General features: G+C 43.4%; 1 protein-coding gene across 10 annotated transcripts in view; it reads left to right on the top strand.

Moving 5' to 3' along the window:
• POU2F1 (POU class 2 homeobox 1) overlaps positions 1 to 18,747 on the top strand; it is a 113,126-nt gene extending 94,379 nt beyond the window's left edge. For 9 of the 10 annotated variants that reach the window (XM_039713138.1, XM_039713135.1, XM_039713139.1 and 6 more), the window contains 6 exons: positions 906 to 1,051; positions 1,544 to 1,723; positions 4,525 to 4,630; positions 5,048 to 5,393; positions 6,152 to 6,240; positions 7,391 to 18,747. In XM_039713138.1, coding sequence (XP_039569072.1) covers positions 906 to 1,051; positions 1,544 to 1,723; positions 4,525 to 4,630; positions 5,048 to 5,393; positions 6,152 to 6,240; positions 7,391 to 7,701 — 1,178 coding nt within the window. In that variant the 3' untranslated portion in view covers positions 7,702 to 18,747. The remainder of the gene's footprint in view (positions 1 to 905; positions 1,052 to 1,543; positions 1,724 to 4,524; positions 4,631 to 5,047; positions 5,394 to 6,151; positions 6,241 to 7,390) is intronic. The other variant, XM_039713137.1, reaches the window with a different exon arrangement.
• Positions 18,748 to 18,883: the final 136 nt, after the last annotated feature.

The raw sequence follows: 18,883 nt of genomic DNA, 5'->3' as shown, positions 1-18,883 counted from the left end.
TGATGGTTCCAGAATTTATTGCCATGGAACACAGCTGGTTGTCAGTGGAGTTTTCAGACTGAGGAAGGGTTTCCATATATTTACAGGTGCCTTTACTGTTAAAAAAAACTAGAAAATACTTGCCCATTTGAGTCTACCAGAATAATGGTGGGCATTGTGAACTTTGACACCAGCTTATCACCCACAAAGCCCAGTGCAATGAAGGAACTCCAGCCACAATTAATGATTTTGTTAAATTCCCAAAATTGCCATTTGGTTAGATTGCTCTTCCTGCTGCAAAGTGGGGTTAAATGTTCTCTCTTTGCTCCTCTGTGAAGCCAGAAAGACAGGATTAGGGGTTAAGAGCCCTGGTGAAGTTAAGAAGGGGCAGCTGCTTGCTGTGTGGAGTGGTTGGTAGCCCTGAGTATCTGCTAAGATGTCCAGAGAGAGCAGACTGAGCACTGTGGAGCCAGATATGAACTTCTCTTCCTCAAGTGTTTTGTAGAGTGGGTAAAAGAAATTTCAGGCTGCTCAGATTTTTTTTTCATTACTGCCTGTGACTTTCAGCTATGGCTCATGGGTATCAAGTACTCCTTTTTCCTTTAAACTGGGGCTTGCAGTGAGTCAGTGGGGAGTAGACTGAGATATGGGAGACAAACTCTGCATAGGTACTAAAAAAGGGATACTGTGGTAGCATACAGGAGCAGAGGACATCCCCTGGGCTTATTTGTAGCTTTTATGTTTCAGGTATATGTTGTATTTTGTAAATACAGTGATTAATACATGTGATCTTCATAAACCTCTATATATTTGGAATAGATACAGAGCAGGTCTTAACATACCTTGCACAGGTGAAGAACACATGCATTAGACTGCTGTGCATTCAGATTAAATCTCCTGATTTGTATTACTTTCTTCTTTTTCAGAAAACCTCTCATCTGATTCAACTCTCTCCAGCCCAAGTGCCCTGAATTCTCCAGGGCAAGGGATCGAAGGCTTGAACCGTAGGAGGAAGAAACGCACCAGCATAGAGACCAACATACGTGTGGCCTTAGAGAAGAGTTTCCTGGAGGTCAGTGGTCCTGGTGCTCTGCTCAGCCTATGAAAAAATGGAGAAACTTCATTAACAATTCTATTTGTTAGAGTGAACCCATTACTGTGCTATTTAGGAAGGTGCTAGTACTAAGCAAGGGGAATACAAAAGCCATGCCAAGAAACATGCATCAGCATCTGTTTCACTTTAAAAACAAACACCAACCCCCTCAGAAATACTCACTCTTGAAGTTCACTGACTTTGTGATTTTGCATTCCAGTATACTCAGACATAGGCTTAAACACTACTCTTCATGAGGGTGGATAAATGAGGCAATAGTCTAAGCACACATAATTTGAGGTTTTTAGATGGAGGGCAGAAGCATCTACTGTGGTTTGTCTCTACAGTACCACTGACCAGATTCTGGATCTAAATCACCAATTCAGATTTCTGCCTACCGGAGGAGAAGCTGTGTTGCAAAACTTCAGGAGGTAATTTCAGAGCTTTTCAAATACCATTTTCTTTTGTCAGAACCAAAAGCCTACCTCGGATGAGATCGCCATGATAGCTGACCAGCTAAACATGGAGAAGGAGGTGATCCGCGTTTGGTTCTGTAACCGGCGCCAGAAGGAGAAAAGGATCAACCCACCCAGCAGTGGTGGAACCAGCAGCTCGCCCATCAAAGCAATTTTCCCTTGTCCAACCTCACTGGTAAGGGTCAAGAACTGTGTTGACAAAGATCACTGCTGGAGGTAGTTCTGCTGTGCTCACTGTGGAGGCGTTACACGTGCTGCACCTTCTTTGTACAGCAGACTTGTTCTCACATATTTGTGTTTTACTGGCATTTGGAGTGTTCCACCTGGATACTGTCTAAGAGAGATAATGCTTACAAATCAGGCACTAGTCAGGCCTTCAGTGAGAATGTTTTATTTAGTCATTTCACAAACAAATATTGCACTTGGGGTTATTGCTTTGAACTTACTTCAGATAATGCCTCGAGTTTATATCTGAACTTTCCTTCTTCTACCCAATTTTTAAAAAATAAAATAGTAGGTTTTTTGTTTTTTTTTTTTAGTGCTTAATAGCTCTCCCTGCTACCTCTTATTTTACTTTGGTCAGTAAATGAGCAGCAGTAAAATGTGTCATGCACTGGAGCAGGTTGCCCAGAGAGGCTGTGGAGTCTCCCTCACTGGAGATACTCAAGAACCATCTGGACTCAATTCTGTGCCATATGCTCTAGGAGTGACCCTGCAGGGAGGTTGGACACAAGGACCCATTGTGATCCCTTCCAATCTTACCCATCCTTTGATTCTGTATCATTTGGAGACTTAGGTCACACAAATCAAATGATACCATTGTTACTTCTAGTCAGAAATTATTTATATAAAGAAAGGCATGGAACAGAAGAACAGTTCAGCTAATACTCATGTAATTAATTTCCTACACTTGTATTTACCTCAGGTAAACACAAACTTCATGAAAATAAGAGTAACAAAACACATGCATCAAGGTTCCTTCAGCACCTTTGCTACCAATGTCCATGGAGGTCTGTTTTCATAAATAGAAACAGTAGCTTTAGATTTCATAGTAGCTATGCTAATAGGAATGTGGTGGAATTTATGTAGCCTGTAGCTGTCCTTTTGTAGTATTTATTCCACCCTCATCACCGTAGTAGCTAATATCTTCCAGTACTTCATTAAACCATTAATTTTGGTGACGTGTTATTCTCTCCCCTCATCCTTGTCTCAGGGTGTGTGCATGCAACCTTTAGTTTCAGGGGAAGGACTGTGTTAAGTGTACTTAGTATTTTTTATTATTATTGTTGTTTTGGTTTGGTTTTTGGGTTGTTGTTTTTTTTTTTTTTTTTGCCCAGTTGCAAAGCAAGGTTGCATGCCTTGCTACCAAAGCCGAATATAGTGAGATTTATGATAGTATGTTTTAGTAACTGTGCAAGTTCCCTCAGACTGCAACTTAAAGGAGCTTTCCTAGGGAAATTTTCCTGTTGCTATAATCTGCCTTCGTATATAAGAAATTGAGGTGTTAACCACAGTCTCCCTTTCATCAGTGAAGTTTCACTAGTGTTTTCACTCATTCTAAGCTTCTCTTAAGACTGTGCTGCTACTCAGATGGGTGTTCCAGCCCTGCTGCCACCAGCCTTCACTGACTCCGTGCTTTGTTGATTCCTTGTGTCAGCTCTGGAGATTGTGCCCATAGGATGCTTGGGCTTACTTGAGCAGTTTGACTGCAATTAGCCATGTGAGGAGCAATGATGACTTTTCAGTGTGGTTGGATAACCTGCGTGACTTGCAGCCTGGCTGCACGAGGGCGAGGGCTCTGCAGCAGCATTGGAGAGGAAGGCTCCTTTTGGGGGCAGCCTCCTTTGCATTGGCTGGAGTCACTCACTGGAACCACGGGGGTGAGCTGGATTAATTCCAGGTCATTCTCTGCCCTGAAATAGGGATGGTGACCTTGGCCTTAACTGCTTGCCGGACAGATGACAGATGTGGTGGCTGGGCTGCATTAGTGGGAGGTGTACTGTGCATCCAGCTCCTCTTAATTTCATACACTATTTGAGATGGGCAGAAAGCTTTCAGATCTGTCCCAGTTGCCCCAGTCTTGTTTAAAATGCGTGAAGCATTTGACTCCCTCTAAGAGGCAGGAGAGATATTTCTCTGATAATAGACTTATGGTAAGAGAGTGGAAAGGAGGAATGTTTAGCCTATATCCTTGGCTATGTTCTCTTGGGCAATTCTAAAGGATTCATTTCTCTCATTGATGTATAACAGTCTTCAGATATTACTGTTGGACACCATTTCTTGTCCATAAAAAGTCCTTTCCTTATATTTCATTTTTCCTCATAAGCTAGTTTCTCCAGTCTTAAATCTTTGGTGTTTATCTGTAATGTCTTCAGTTTATTTTAGCTTTCTTGTAATAAACCATCCACAGTTGAAAACTCCATTTGTATGTTTTAAAATTCAGAGATCCTTCCTCTGGCAAAAGGAAGCTTATCAAAGTGAAGTTTATAGTTTCATTGAATAAAAGTGAAATGTTATTCTGTTTCTCCTTATAAACACATTACTCTAAATACCTTTGTTAATGCTGGGGCATTTACATAATTTTATCAGAAAGAGATCTGGAGCTGAAAAGATGTTTAAACAAGAAAAAGAAAAGTAGAAATATTTTGTAGTTCTTTCTGTAAGAGTGTTTCTATTAAAACAAGGTGTTGTCGTTGTGGGGTGGCAGAGAGGGTTAACTTGCAGTCTTGAGACAATATGGATAGGGGTGTATCTGCTTTCAAATACTGAATTATTAGGAATAAAGATATTGCTGGTAATTAGAGAAGATGCTATGGATGTTTCATTGAGTGAAAAAGTAATCAAATTACAAAAAAATTTAGTTTATGTGCAGTGTTTTCGCTGATAACTTCCTCAGCTGAGGGTGGAAAGAAAGAAATCCAGGTCTAGTGTGTCACTCTGAGCAGCTGAGCAGTTTTATTCGGTTTTGACCTCCAGGTGGCAACCACGCCAAGCCTTGTGACTAGCAGTGCAGCTACAACCCTGACTGTCAACCCCGTGCTCCCTCTGGCCAGTCCTGCTGTCACCAGTCTGTCAGTCACAGGTAAGGGCTTATCTCTGCTGCCACCACATCAACCCCTACCGTTTGTCCCTTTTGAATTCTTAAAAGAGTCATTCACTGTTGGTCACTGGTATCCCAGGACATTCTTGTCATCGTTCCTTGTTGCTGCACTAAGAAGCTTCAGTTTTTGTGCCCACTGAGTTGACTTTTCCAGGAATAAAATCACAGGTGGTGCCGAAACAAAATATACTGTATTTCATTGTTGCTTCTGGAGCTCCTCAGCCCCACATTGGGAAGTGTAATTTCATTTTTCATTTGAACTCTTGGTGCTTCTTGGTACTACAGAAATGTGTGCTTGTACCCCTTTCAGCTGGACACACAGTTGAGATCAGGGGGGAAGGGGTTTCTGTTGTCTGGCATCCGTGTTTTGTACTGATCTGACCAGAACCATTCTTCCAGGCACAACAGAAACCACCTCCAACAACACGGCAACAGTGATTTCAACAGCACCTCCAGCTTCTTCAGCAGTGACATCACCCTCCCCGAGCCCTTCCCCTTCTGCCTCAGCCTCCGCTTCAGAGGCCTCCAGTGCCAGTGAGACCAGCACAACACAGACAACCTCCACTCCCTTGTCCTCCCCTCTCGGGACCAGCCAGGTGATGGTAACGGCATCAGGGTTGCAAACGGCGGCAGCGGCCGCGTTACAAGGAGCTGCACAGTTGCCTGCAAATGCAAGTCTTGCTGCCATGGCTGCTGCAGCAGGGCTAAACCCAGGCTTGATGGCATCCTCGCAGTTTGCAGCTGGGTAAGGATCAATTTTGCACGCCCTTTTAGGTGAGGTGACAGAAGAGTGAAGGAAAATTTTGGGGATAAATTGCTTTTATGTATCGCTGTCATTTGTCTCAAATTCTGAAGGTTTACTCATAGATGGCAATGGACCATTCCCATCACAGTACACAAATGCTGTGTTCATTTTAAAGGTGAAAAAGCTGTGTTGCTGTGATGTTGTTGTTTGATAAATCATTCATCCCACTGCAGAGCTTGACTTACAAACTGCAACTTACCACTGAACCATAGAATCTGTCATATTAATTGCAAAATGGACAGATAGCCTAGACCCACTTCACACCTCTGTATTCATTTCTCCATCATGAGCAAGAAGCTCTCAAAGATGAAAAATCATGTATTGTTGAAGTTATACTTTAAGAAATTTTGCTCAGACAGATGTTTCTTTAATTCCTCTTGATTTACATATTTCTTATCTGCATTTGGGATAGGATGATAGTTCTCTAACAATTAACAGTCTTTCCAAAATACTTTACAAGAATATATCACACCAACAATCAATGCAAGTAATGTATTTACAGTGCTTGTATTTCGGGCATGTCTTGAACCCCTCATGGAGTTAAAAGTAAAATAATCCATAAATAGCCCTTGATCTCTGGTCTTTCCTCCCTCCCTGCCCTTTTTTAAAAATATGATGGTGTACCTTAAAACAGTGACAAACGTTTCTTAAAAGTAACACTCTTTCTTTTTTCCACTTCTTCCATGATCTTGCTGCAGAGGTGCCTTACTCAGTCTCAATCCAGGGACATTAGGTGGTGCTCTCAGCCCGGCCCTGATGAGCAACAGTACACTGGCAACTATTCAAGGTCAGTAATGCATCTTTTAATGCATCTCCGTCACACAACTTCAGTTTATCAGCTGTGATTTTGTCTACCAGAGAGCACTGACTCCTCAGCACTGAGCATAAATTGTGTAGGAGTAAAGGCTTAAAAAAATTAAATGTGCAAATACATTTTGTTGGTCAAAGAGATAAGAGCAGGTACAACTTCAGACAGGGAATCAGTGCTGTGTATGATTTAAGGGAGGCATTTAAGATACTGAATATAATCTGGAATTTATATTGTTGTCCTTGCCTCATTGGCCTGTATCTTTAGCAGGTTAGAGATTTGCTTTTTATAGCTCTTCTATAGTCTGCTTGAGCAGACATGCACCATTCTGAGGTCTCTTGGAAGGGCAGTTCTGAGCAAATCTTGATCCTGAATTCATCTTCATGTGTATTAGAAAAGAACCTGCAACAAACATCCTGCCTCCTAAAATCCTTATGTAGAACTTGAAATAAATAAATCCACGTTCAGAAGAGTAGGTATTTATTTGTTTTGGAAGTAGCACAAAGCCAGAAGTTACCACTGGCTTCAGCAAGAGTTGTTCTGGGTTCATAGTTTGCCACCTGTAAAAACTGGGTGGTACAAGTGTCTAAAGAGCTAGGTAAAACCTGTGTGTTCAAATATCCTCTAAACTAGCTGAACAAATCTTGTTCCTAGGTTGCAAGAAAGAACCATTTCATAAAGTGTCACAGATAAATTTAGGAGATCATAATCTAAAGCAGACTGAGCGCTGTAGACCCGTGAGAGTAAGTTGTAACAGTGGTTGGTTATATGTCAACATTTAAAATGTTACACTCAAGGTTACATGACCTTCTCCATCTTGTGATAGCTGTCATTTCACGTGAACCCTCATCTCAGCCCTTCCCAGTGCAAGTTGCCTGGATGCACAGGCTCTCTGTGCCAGAAAACATAGACCAGTATTGTGCTAAAAGAGCTAAAGAAAGGCACAGAGGAATTAGTTTAGCAGCAAATGAAAGATGTGTTTTAGTGTCTGCAAGATCCAACCAAGCAATCTAGAGAACGCACATATCAGAGAAAGGCAAATGCAGAGACCTCTTGCTTTTAGGCACATTTTGCATTGTTGCTTACTGCTAATGTTATCTCCTCCCTGCTCACCTTTCCCTATTTTTAGCTCTTGCATCCGGTGGCTCTCTTCCAATAACATCACTGGATGCAACTGGAAACTTGGTGTTTGCCAATGCTGGAGGTACCCCTAACATCGTCACTGCCCCTCTGTTCCTGAACCCTCAGAACCTTTCTCTGCTCACCAGCAACCCAGTTAGCTTGGTCTCTGCAGCTGCAGCCTCCGCAGGGGCCTCTGGACCAGTCGCCAGCCTTCATGCCACCTCCACCTCAGCCGAGTCCATCCAGAACTCTCTCCTCACAGTGGCCTCTGCCAGCGGGGCCACGTCCACCACCACTACTGCCTCCAAGGCACAGTGAGCCGGGCTGGGCTCTGCTCCAGCAGCCTGGGTCACTGTGCGCTGGGATCGGCTGCCAGCCCGGCCGATGAACTGAAAATGCCGTGGGCATCCTCTCGCCGTGTTGCTGGGGACAAGAGAGAGAGAGAAAGAGAGAGAGAGAGAGAGAAGGAAAAAGTATTTAAAAAAACAAAACAAAAAAAAACCAAAAAAAAAAAAGGAGAAAAAAAAAACAAAAGCAAAACAGGAAGGATTTAAAGCTGGGACAGACATTTGCCTAATTTTATAATAAACACTGTCTTTTCAGGATCGCTTCATGGATCGGAGAACTTTCTAACCAAAAATGTAAAAAAAAAAAAAAAACCACAAAAAAACTAAAAACCGCAAAAACACAAAAAAAGTGAAAGGACTACTTATCATTTCCAGCAGTCACAATGACAAGTTAAGGTGGGTTATCAGTTCAAACATAGGAAGGGGATTTCTTGGTTTTTTTGGTCTAAATATCTTTCTTTTTTAATTATCATTTTATAGGTCTGTTGTACAGGCCATTATGTCATACAAGGTGTTTATAATCGTATCAATCATGTTGGGGGTTCCTTTCTTAACTGGTACAATTTAGGCAGGCCTGTATTACTGGTGTATCTCTATTATTATTATTATGATTATTATTATTATTATTTTTATATATATAGTTTGGACGCGTTTGTCTTTTGCTCCTGGATTATTTTCAGCGAGCTCCCACACCATGGGGGGAGGGTGGGGGGGTGGAGAGGAAGAATGGAGCACAAATAGACTTTCTATCCTAATCTTCTGGAAATGTTCTGAACAGTTTCCTCATCCTTGAATTTGTCTAATGCCTACTTGTAGGGGTCAGAAGAATTTACATTCATCATTTGTGCAGGAAGCTCATTGCAGCAGCAGAGATCATTGTGTGCAAACTTCCAGGCTGGTCTCTGCTTTGTAAGCAGAGGTAGGAATTTGCTCCAAACTGCCATTCTTCTCCTCTCAAATATTTAGACAAAACAGCCAAATTCTGCTCTTAGCTTCGTGTGCGTGGTTCCTTTTACTTCAGAGAGCAGGATGTGACCTCCCGAGTGTGGATTGTGTGACAATACTGATGGCCCTTCTGTTCCAGTGATTTCGTTTTGCTGTGCAAAAGCACACACAAATATTTAAAAAACATCATGACCCAGGCTAATTGGCAGCATGTAAAGCAGCATCTAGAGTCCTAGATACCCTCTAGGTGAGTTGGTACCGGATTTCAGAAGGTCACATTCTCCCCATTCATAGCAATATTCCTTTTCTGATGCTTCCAACACTATTTAGAAGAGCTTCCTAGTAAAAAAAAAAACAAGTGCTTCTGGCTGCAAAAGACAGAAGCCAGTACTATGGGAACAGAAGGTGCCATTGTTAATGCCAACACAGCAGAGGCACTCTGGGGCTTTGCACACCCCGCGCTGATCTCGTGTGAGCCCGGCACTGCAACTCACTTGTTAAGTTTGATTCTGATCTGTGGAGCAGAGGATATTTTTGTGGATGAGGAAGGAGTAATGAACTGTACAGAAGTTAGACCCGTATATTCTTAAATATACAATCCAGTATCTGAACCAAAAAAGAAAAAAGATTTTTAAAGAGAGAAGACTGGATCACTGCAATGCAGTTCACGTTAAACTTTCCATTCCTGATGGATTTAAAGGTTTCTGCCATGTGTAAAAAACTAAATTACTTTTAGCTAGTGAGGGTATTAGAAGAGTCCCTTTCCCACCCACCCCCTTTTCTTTTGTCACCAGAGTGTCCTAAAATAATGAGCTGATGCAGCTATGTTCGTTTTGTTGATGATTCAGGGGGATCCTGGAGCTTCTCATCCAAGATCCGGAAGGCAGCAACTTTAAACTCCACTCATGCTTTGGTTTGTGGCCCGAGCATGTGGGAGTTGTGTTTGCACTCAAGTGGCAGAACCCCTTATCTCTCCCCCCACCACCATGGTTTTGCTCTGTTCATCTCTAACTCTCCACCTTCCTGTTTTACTGATATTTAAACCAATTACCCCTAAAATGTCAAAACTAGTGAACTGCAAGCAGGGAAACTAACAAATGTCCGTCCACCGTTTCTTATGTGTTTTTGATTTTTTTATGTTTTATTTTTTTAAAACTAAGCTTGAACCAAAGTCAATTTCTAGCAAGCTGCTGTACTAATGGACTAGTTTGTGTAAGTGCAGTTCAGATGCAGAGAGGCGATAGATGCTACTGACAATTTCTTTTTCATTTGTCTTTTGTTTTTATTAATTTTATATAAAAGTTGCTGCTTGTTTTTAATCTTTTTTTTTTTTGGTTGGTAATTTGTGTTATCCTTGGGGCAGACTCTTAACTTGATTTTAATTTGTTTTCTTTTATTTGATGTGTAAATAGAATGGCAATGTCAGAGGATTGTTAATCCAAGAGGTCTCACCTTTATCCCCCCAGTATGGATGAATCTCTGTATTTTTGATATGTCTCTACGTCTTCAGGCTGTGCAGGAGACTTTTAGGGCTATGAATAATACTGCAAAAATGGCAGTGGCCCACAGTAAAAGCTTCAGAGCAGCAACAGGTACAGCTGGGTGAGCTTCAGGGAGGTAGGGAAAAAGTAGAAGAGAAGATGCTGGTACCCACTGTGCTGGTCTGGAGGCCACAGCACGGTCTGTAGTTTCTACCAAAGGAATGCAAGTCCTTGGACTTGTTTTGAGTGAAGTAAGAGGATGGGGAAAACCGCAGCTGTAGCGTTTGTTCCTGACTCTGAAAGTCCCTGCTTACTTTCACGCCTGTGCAAAAGTACAATTTATCAGGAAGCTTTTTTTGGTAGGGGGGGACCACCGGGCTCGTCTCTGGTGGATCCCCTCCTCCCCAAGGGTTTTGTGGTGGGGTGGGGGGCGTGGTCCTTGCAGATATCTAGGAAACACAAAGAAAGGTGGGCCTTAAATCAGTGGAAAATCCTCTCTCCACAGTTCCAGGAGACTGTGCCATTAGCTGTCTGAATGAGTTTTCATGTCCCATTCTTGCTGGTTTGTGGTTGGGAGAGGGTCTTGTTGAGTACATATCTGGAACACTAATGCAGCTTGGATGGTTTATTTATTATAAAAATCTGCTTTTTTTCCTGACTACCTTTGCATTGGTCACATGGCTTTGGTGTGAGCACCTTATACCCCTTTCTTTACCCTCCTCTTCTCTACCCCTTCACCCTATCTGGGGCCCAGATTCCAGGGAATTTCTTAGCGAGTTTTTTTTTCTGAGAGAAACTGGAAACTCAGAGTAGTCACATATCCAAAAAAACTTGGTTTTGTTTGCAGAAACTGACATAATACCCAAACAGCACATATCCCATGGCATCCATTGCCAGTGTGCTCTGATTCTTTGTCCCCTAAAACATCCCTGTGACTGACTGACTGTTGTTCCTGGAGCCTACCTGCCATCCCTATCAGTGTTTTTCCTCATGGGTGCTGGCTACCTCCAGTGTTTAGGTGAAAGACAGAAATCAGACTGGCAGTGGGTGTACATCTGCCAAGTTAGAGTGCATGTGCTCCTTCAGAGAATGAAAGGAATATGAGATCATGTACCAGAATTTAGCAGAAGTTTCTTTTTTAAATCATAGTCGTGCTGGCAGCAGAAATTGATGCATCTGAAAAGAAACAATAACAATTGTGTACAGACCCAGTAAATATGATCACAGAAAGTTTGGTGGTGTTTTAGAAAAGGATAATAGCATCTCTTTTTCAGACTTCCATGGCTCTGTATTTAAAGGTGAGAGGGTTGCTTTTCATAGTTGCAAGCAAGTACCTAGGCAAGAAAAGATAAGGTGAAAAGCTCTCCCTGCAGACAGGGGTAGTTCAAAAAGCAAGAGATTTCCAGGAACACAAACACAGATATGCCCGGAAGGTCAAAAACAATTTAGAGAATGGCTTCAGGAGTTGGTCTTGTACCTTGGTGATGACATTTTTTTTCTGATCTTAAGAAAAACACGTTTGTCTTTAGCACACTTGGTCACCTTAGAACCCACTCCACAGTCACCGTGGAAGGATTCACAAACAGCCCAAAGAAAGTACACACAGGTGTGGCTGCTTACAATTGTTACATCTGCTTACTTTTCCTACAGAGCATTTATTTTGTTTCTGAGTTGCTCTACAACACCTGTTAGTTGAAGTACGTTTTTATCAATCACTGTGAGGTGGTGTGGATGTGACATCTCCTAGAACTGTGACCTAATGTTCAAATGCCACCTCTGTAAGCCTCACACAGGGTGCTTTGACACATTTCTGCAGTTGAGTTAGTGAAGGACACAGGAGAGTTAATTCCTTAAGTCTGTGCACATTCCTGCAAAGCAGTGTTCCTTAAAATGGGAATTCCCTCTTTTTTTGTTGTTGTTGCAAATGGAGCAGCACAACCATTACAGCTGGAGCCATACCACAGATACTAAACCAAAGCAACATCTAATTTACCTTAAATATTAAGTCATATTTTCTTAGATATAGAAATATATAAAGATACAAAATTATCTTAAAAAGACAGGTAGCTTCTCATGGTCATTAGAGTGTTTTAGGACAGATAAAATGCATGGTCCAAACTTTCAATGATTCTTGGTTTTAAACTGGAAGTTGAAAATGTAGATGTTTTTATTGCCACATTAACTTTACAAAGAGTCACTGTTCCCTATTCCTGTTCTGCCTGAAATGTTTAAATGCTGTTTCTCCACACCCTGTACCCCAGCAGGGCCTGTCTGTCCCTGTTGGATGTTGCCTAGGGTGGAGTATTACCAAAGGAATAAGCTGGCCTGCTGCTCCCCAATGCATTTATGGTTGTCTGTTCTCACACAGCCAGCTCAAATCCCTTTCTATTTTTGCAACCAGGACATCTGCCCTCTCCCTCCCAAAGTACTATAGCAATACAGAATTCAAGATACCTACCTTGCACACGTCCTGCCCTTCTCACTCATTACATCTCTTGTTGCTGCTTGTGAGTTTCTCTCTTCCTTCCAGAGGGGAGTCCCCTAAAATACTTTAAAGATATTTGACAGGGAAGATTTTGTCAAGAAGTTGTTGGTTCACTGTTCACAGTTTCTTAAGATGCTCATATCTTTGTCTCCACGATGTGAGTGGTACCTGGCTCCCTCTGTGTCAGTGCAAGCAGTTTCAGTGCTTTTGGAACGATGAAAAGCAATTCCTCTATTTGCATATCTTCACACATGGACGCAGTAATGCACAGAAGAAACCTTGATTTTTTTCAACTTACCTGTCTGCATTTGATCTGTCTGCCACTTCTCCCAGGATACTCCAAGTGGGGACATGCTCTGAATTTTTACCCCTGTTGGGATGCTGTTAGGAGGGCGTTAGGGAGATTGCACTGAAATTACAAATAGTTTAACTGTGGGAGAAAAGGCATCTTTTATTCACACAGACAAATAAGGTCAGCATGTAGAACGCATCAGGTACTTCTTTTTTGACCAAATTCCTGAACATGAAGCAGCTACTGAGCTTTGTCTTGGGGCTGCTTTTAGGTCCATCAGTGATGCCCTGCTAAGAACCGTCCATAACTGGAATAATCTGGGCCCCCTTTCTCCCTCCCTGTCTCTGTCCCTCTGCCTCTTTCCCTCCTTGCTCCTTCCCCGTCTTCCCTCAGCGAAAGGTAGCACCATACAGCTCTGAGAACAATACTTGTGGGTAGCAGCTGGCTTCTGGCACCTTCATAAAATACCTCAGCATAGCTTAGCATTGTCGCAGAACTGGTTTTAAACTGAAAAAATCAGAAGAGAAAAGCAAACTTTATAAATAGTGGAGATAATTCTAGCTGTAGAGTTTAGTTGAACTGATGGTTTATTATGATTGATAAACATGATTATGCTGTATGTATTTGAGATCCTGTTTATAGGTTACAACTTTATAGGGTCGGGTGGGGGTGGGTGGATGTTGGGGGCAGAGAAGGGGGTTTGACTGTGTTAGAAGGAAAATGTTTGCTCATAAATTTTTTTCCTTGTATCTGTCTTGCCAAAGGAAACATTTTGTCGCTCCTGGGTTTGGGATTGTTGTTTGGTTGGTTTATCTGTGGTCTAATCTGCAGCACAGCACGTGGTGGCATGCAGGTTACTGATGGGGTTGCTGTTCAGGGTCCTTTCGAGTGTGCACACACTTCCCTCCCTCTTGGCCTTTCCTTGCCCCTCGCTGGGATCTGAAGATGAGGCAACAAATATCGAGGAGGCTCGAGGGAGAGATGGCTGTACTGGGCTGGGATCGACCTCGGGGCTGTAAATCCGTTTCAGTTGAGTTGAGTTGCTCCAGAGCTGAACTGGGTCCGCTGTGTTTAACTCCAGGGAGGGACAAGAATGGTTGTCGCATCTTAATCTATCTGGGAGAGCAAAAGTGAAACAGGTTCCTTTTATCCCCCTTGTCTTGTTACTGAATGTAGGGCTTGTAGTGCTTGATAATAGGTGGAAAACTTTTTAAACACTTCCTTTTCTAATAGCAATGCTAATCCTGTCTAGACCAAAAACTATGAAAGAAAAAACCAAACAGAGAGGTGAAAGCTAACCTACTCCTAACACCTGGCTGGTCTGCCTGAAAGGGTTGAAATACTGTGAGACGGTTGTGGGAGAGGAGCTTTGAGGTGTTGTTGGCGAGGGACCAGGTCGTTCTCCTGGCCGATGTCTCGGTGTTGTGGTGGCAGTAGCAGAAGAGCGAGTGGTTCTTGCCTTGGGGGGTGTTGCAGCCAGCTCCGTGTGGGCTCCAAGGCTCCCTGCCCGTTTCCCCCGAGGCTGCTGGAGCGGGGGAGGAGGGCAGGGTGTGCGTGGGTGGGTGCGTGTGGGAGTGCGTGTGAGCGCCAGCCGGCGCCGGCTGCGTGCGGGAGCGAGAGCTGGCTTTCTAAAGGAGCTCGACTCCGCTGGGGAGGGACAATTCCCGGTGGCCTCGTAGGGAACCAAAGGCACTGATAAGTTGTCAGCTCTGCTGTTCTCAGAGCGGGTAAGAGGAAAAGCTGGGTGGGGGTTTTTTGAGCTTTGGGTCAGTGTCCCTTCCTCTAAGGACCTCATCTCTTGCGGGTACTCCCACCTTTTCTGCATGGAGTTGCATCGGCTCTGTGAAGACAAACGGTGTCTGGGGTTTGCCCAGCGCTGCAGGTCTTAGGCTGATGTTGGGATACAGTCAGGGAAAACTGTTTCTTTCCTTCAAATGTGGAAGCAGTGTAGTCCAAGGTCAGAGTCTGTTCAACAGCTTCTGCAGATGGTCTTTCTCTTAAGGGAGGGACCTTGAAGATTCCTTTCTTTGCTCCCCAAAGTAGCCTTGTACATGTTCATGTGTCGTGCTATTGGGCTGAGCTGTTTTATCAGTGAACTTGGTGAGCTCTTGTGAAGAAAGGGAGGGAGGAAGGGGGAGAGCGGGTTGTCCAGCTACTCTTCCTCCGGACACCAATCGGGTTGCAGAACTTCACTGAAAGCTTTACTAATAGAATTGTTGTTCTGACATTATGTAAAAGTGGTATTAATATTGTGTGACTTTTCAAAGAGCTAGTTAGATTTATAGATAGGTAATAGGGATATTGAAGAAATGACTTTTCAAAGAAAAGAGCACTTGGAACAAAAGAAGTGGAAAACAAGGTGTGCTTTATGGAAAACAAATCTGAGGAAGGAAATGAAACAGCTTGTGGGAGGCGAGGGAAGATGATACCTTTGGCGTTCCTTAGTGCTGCTGAGGCTCAGCCCCAGAACTGGAACATACCCCCTCTGCCTTATTTCATCTCTCTACCAAACAGGACATTGTCTAGTAGCTCAGACCAAAATGCTGATCTGTCTTAAAACTGTGTCGGTCTGCTGGGGAATATTCTCTAGCAGAGCTTTACATGATGCCGTAAGATACTTAATTTATCACATTAGCTTCCCCTTCCCTCCCAAAATTGTCTTATCTGTTGTAGGCCCCACTTCAGGATTCAAACTGCCTTTGGGGAATTCTGTGGCAGCAGCTACAGAAGCCCTATTCCCTGAATGTCATAACTTCGTGTGCGTTCCAAGCCGGCACGTTGCGGTGCTATAAAACCCTGCAGTTATTGAACAGTAGGAATCCTAAGCCCTTAGGGAATGCCATGCCAAGGGGCAACTCGTGGAGATCGCACAACCCCCTTGAGAAACGATTTAGGAACACGAGCACCCGTGACAGTGTCCTGAGAACAAGGCAGTTGAGACAAAACCTTGAGTTCTTCCCCCATTCACTCTCCATGTGTCGGCCTCTGTGACCCTGGGGCTCCCTGCGAGTCCGAGGGGAAAATGCAAAGAGAAAGACTTGGAGCTCAGGGCCGCGAGTTCCCGGGGAGCCGGGCAGCGCTGCGGGGCCGCTCGGGGAGGGCTGGAGCAGCCCCGGCCCCGCGTGCCCCCCGTGTGCCCCCTGTGTGCCCAGGGCCCGGGCAGGAGCTCCTTCGTCCCCGCCAGTGCCGTTGTTCCATTTCCTTCCTCTGTGGTAGTATCTAAGGCTAGGTGTGAGTAGGTGTGGGGTGTTTATCCGCCACAGGTACAGGAGCTGTCGTATACCTCATTTCTAACTCGTAACTGAGTAACTTGCTTTAACTTTCTCCAAACCCCACAGAGTTGCCAAGTCTGCCCTCCCTCCTTTGATTAACACTGAACTCTGGCCTATAGCACCCCGTGACCTGCAACCTGGGGAGTGACCCCCTAACGCCTCTGAATGTCGCTGCTTAAAAGCTACTGCAAAGTGAGGGCAAATTGCAATCTTATCTTATTTCCTTTGGTTACAAGGGGTCCTCTTGATTAGTCTGTGAATATCCACCCCCTCCCCTCCACTCTCCATGGAAAAGGTCCACCCACGCTGCCTTTTCCCACCCCAGAGCCACGCTGAGCTCCAGGGCCTGGAGGCACTCTCAGCCCAGTGCTGCATACATGCTACTCACTTTTTAACATGACCAAAAAAGAAAAGAAAAAAAAAAGGAAAAAAAAATAGAAATCTCCAAATACTTAATTTTCTTCTTTATTATTTGACAATCCTGTATCCCTTCCCCACTCCCCAACTGGCCAGAAGCTGCATCCTTAACCCGGTCCATCTTTATTTGAATGTAGTTCCCCTACCCCCATGGGAAAGAGAAGCTTTGTCAGGTCACGGTGGCTGCTATAAGTCGGGAGGGGGCGGTTTCTTTGTTTTGTTTTGTTCTTTTAAAATTTCCAGCCAAAACCAAAGATTTCCTAATGATTGTATAAACTCAAAACAAACAAACAAACCAAAGACAAAGGGCGTCTTCAGCACCAAGCCCACCTGTGAGGCCGGGCTGGCCTGGGGCCGGCCCGGGGCTCCAGAAGGCCCCGGGCAGCAGCTCCCGGCCCCAGGGTGAAATCCAATCCGGGGCACAGGGCTGGGAAGGGAGCCGGGGCTTCGCAGGTGGGTTGAGGAGCTGAAGACTTGGGTGCAGGATTGGCTGCTCTGCTGGGTGCTTTAACCCTCTGGGGGCTGGGTGATGTTGATTAATACACGCTGAGGTGCACTTCTGAGCTTCCCCCCCCTTCACTGCTTGGAAGAGGCTGTCCTGTTGTGAGAAATCCCTGAAAGAAGAAGAAGCAGCTTTTCATTTCTCCTCTAGTTCCTTTTTTCTAGATTTCTTTTATTTTTGCAGCACCACTGTGCAACTATGCATTGTATTTCTCAACCTTTTATGCTAGGTAGATGCCTGTGACTTTTTAACTTTTGGGGGGGATTGCAAATGGAGGAACTTTTTACATGGATCTTTTTAATCTCAGTTGATTGGGGGGTGTTTGGTTCTAGGGTCAGACAAGCTCTATCCCAAAGCAAAATCCAAATGTTAATATTATTAGCCTGATGCAGATACCAAAGATAATTTCTTTCCTGCAGAACCTTAGACTTGTGTATTAAGTACGATTACCCAGCACTTGCATTAGTCTAACCTCAGTAATTCCAAAGCTTAGATGTATATTTTGGTATATTTCTGGGATATTAAAAAATTGTCGTTTAAATTCTTGTTTGTTTCAGTGTAATGCTCTTAAAGTCATAGCATGGAGATAACTGAACTTGTCCTATTCTTAGTAGTTTGAAATAATAGTATTTTTGTATGTTTTGGGTGTGTCTATGTATGTATTAACATAACGGTTTTCACTGCCTAGGTGTTCATAAATAATAATAAAAGAAAAACCAACTACAAAGGGTTTTTAAACTGTACATAATATTCCGTGAGGAATTTCCACCAGACCGCCAATTTGGATTGCATTTTCACTGATGGCCGCTCCCAACTGGGATTCTTTCTTTCTTTTTAAAGAGACAGCATGTTCTTTTGTTTTCCCCACTGACCTGAGGTTCTTTCTCAGTGCAAAGGGGGTTTCACTGTTTTTAAGGGGTGGGCCAAAGAGGAAGTAGCTTAAATTTTGTTTTAAAAAAAGTATTTAACGTGTTAGTTTGAAAACTACCCCTTTGTATGAAGAATTGGGAGTGGAAAACCAAGCCCTTTCTTCTAAATCTGAACATAATTTTCAAGGAAATGAGGATTTGTGAATGTCTCTAGTGTCTGGGCAGTCCCTTTTTTGCTTTTTTTCTAAATAAGACAAGTTTTTGGTCCTAATGGTTTCACTGCTCTGTGCAACTGCCTGCTTACACTGGCTGGGAGGTTTTTTTTTCTCTTGGCCTTCCTCATACACTGCATTTCTACACTTGAGGTCAGCAGAACACTTGAAATCAAGGGCCATTGTGGGAGTACCCTACCCAAACGCAACCCAAGCTTCTCTTGAGACTGAAATGTGAGAGTCCCACACATTTCAAAACCTTGCTGATCACACTAAGGGTGAGGAGGAAGGCGAAATGCTGTCTCTTTAAAGATGCCCTATATTATTATTATATTATTATTATTATTATTTTCCCAGTGGTTGCCTACAGATAGCTGTAGGCATTGAGAGATTGTGTAGATTACAGTAAATCAGAATGAAAAGGTAGATTTTGTGTAGATGCATTTGTCTGCTGTAATTTTTTATATATATTAAACTTACTGTAATTGTACAGTTCATTTCTGTTGTAAACATCATTAAACCATTTTCCAAGTGTTTTAACATGTATGCACTTGTTTGTAGTTTTTAAATGTGTCAGGGGAGGCTGCTTCCCCTTCCTCTATGCATCAAACTGGGCCAGAAGATTGATCTCTGGTGCCTTTTGTCTTGTCAAACTGGAGGAGAGCCCGGGTTTTATGC

The sequence above is a fragment of the Passer montanus genome, unplaced genomic scaffold, assembly GCF_014805655.1.
Source record: "Passer montanus isolate IOZ18808 unplaced genomic scaffold, ASM1480565v1 scaffold28, whole genome shotgun sequence".
NCBI lineage: Eukaryota > Metazoa > Chordata > Aves > Passeriformes > Passeridae > Passer > Passer montanus.
The sequence above is the reverse complement of the archived record's forward strand: the minus strand, read 5'-3'. Positions and strand labels throughout refer to the sequence as shown.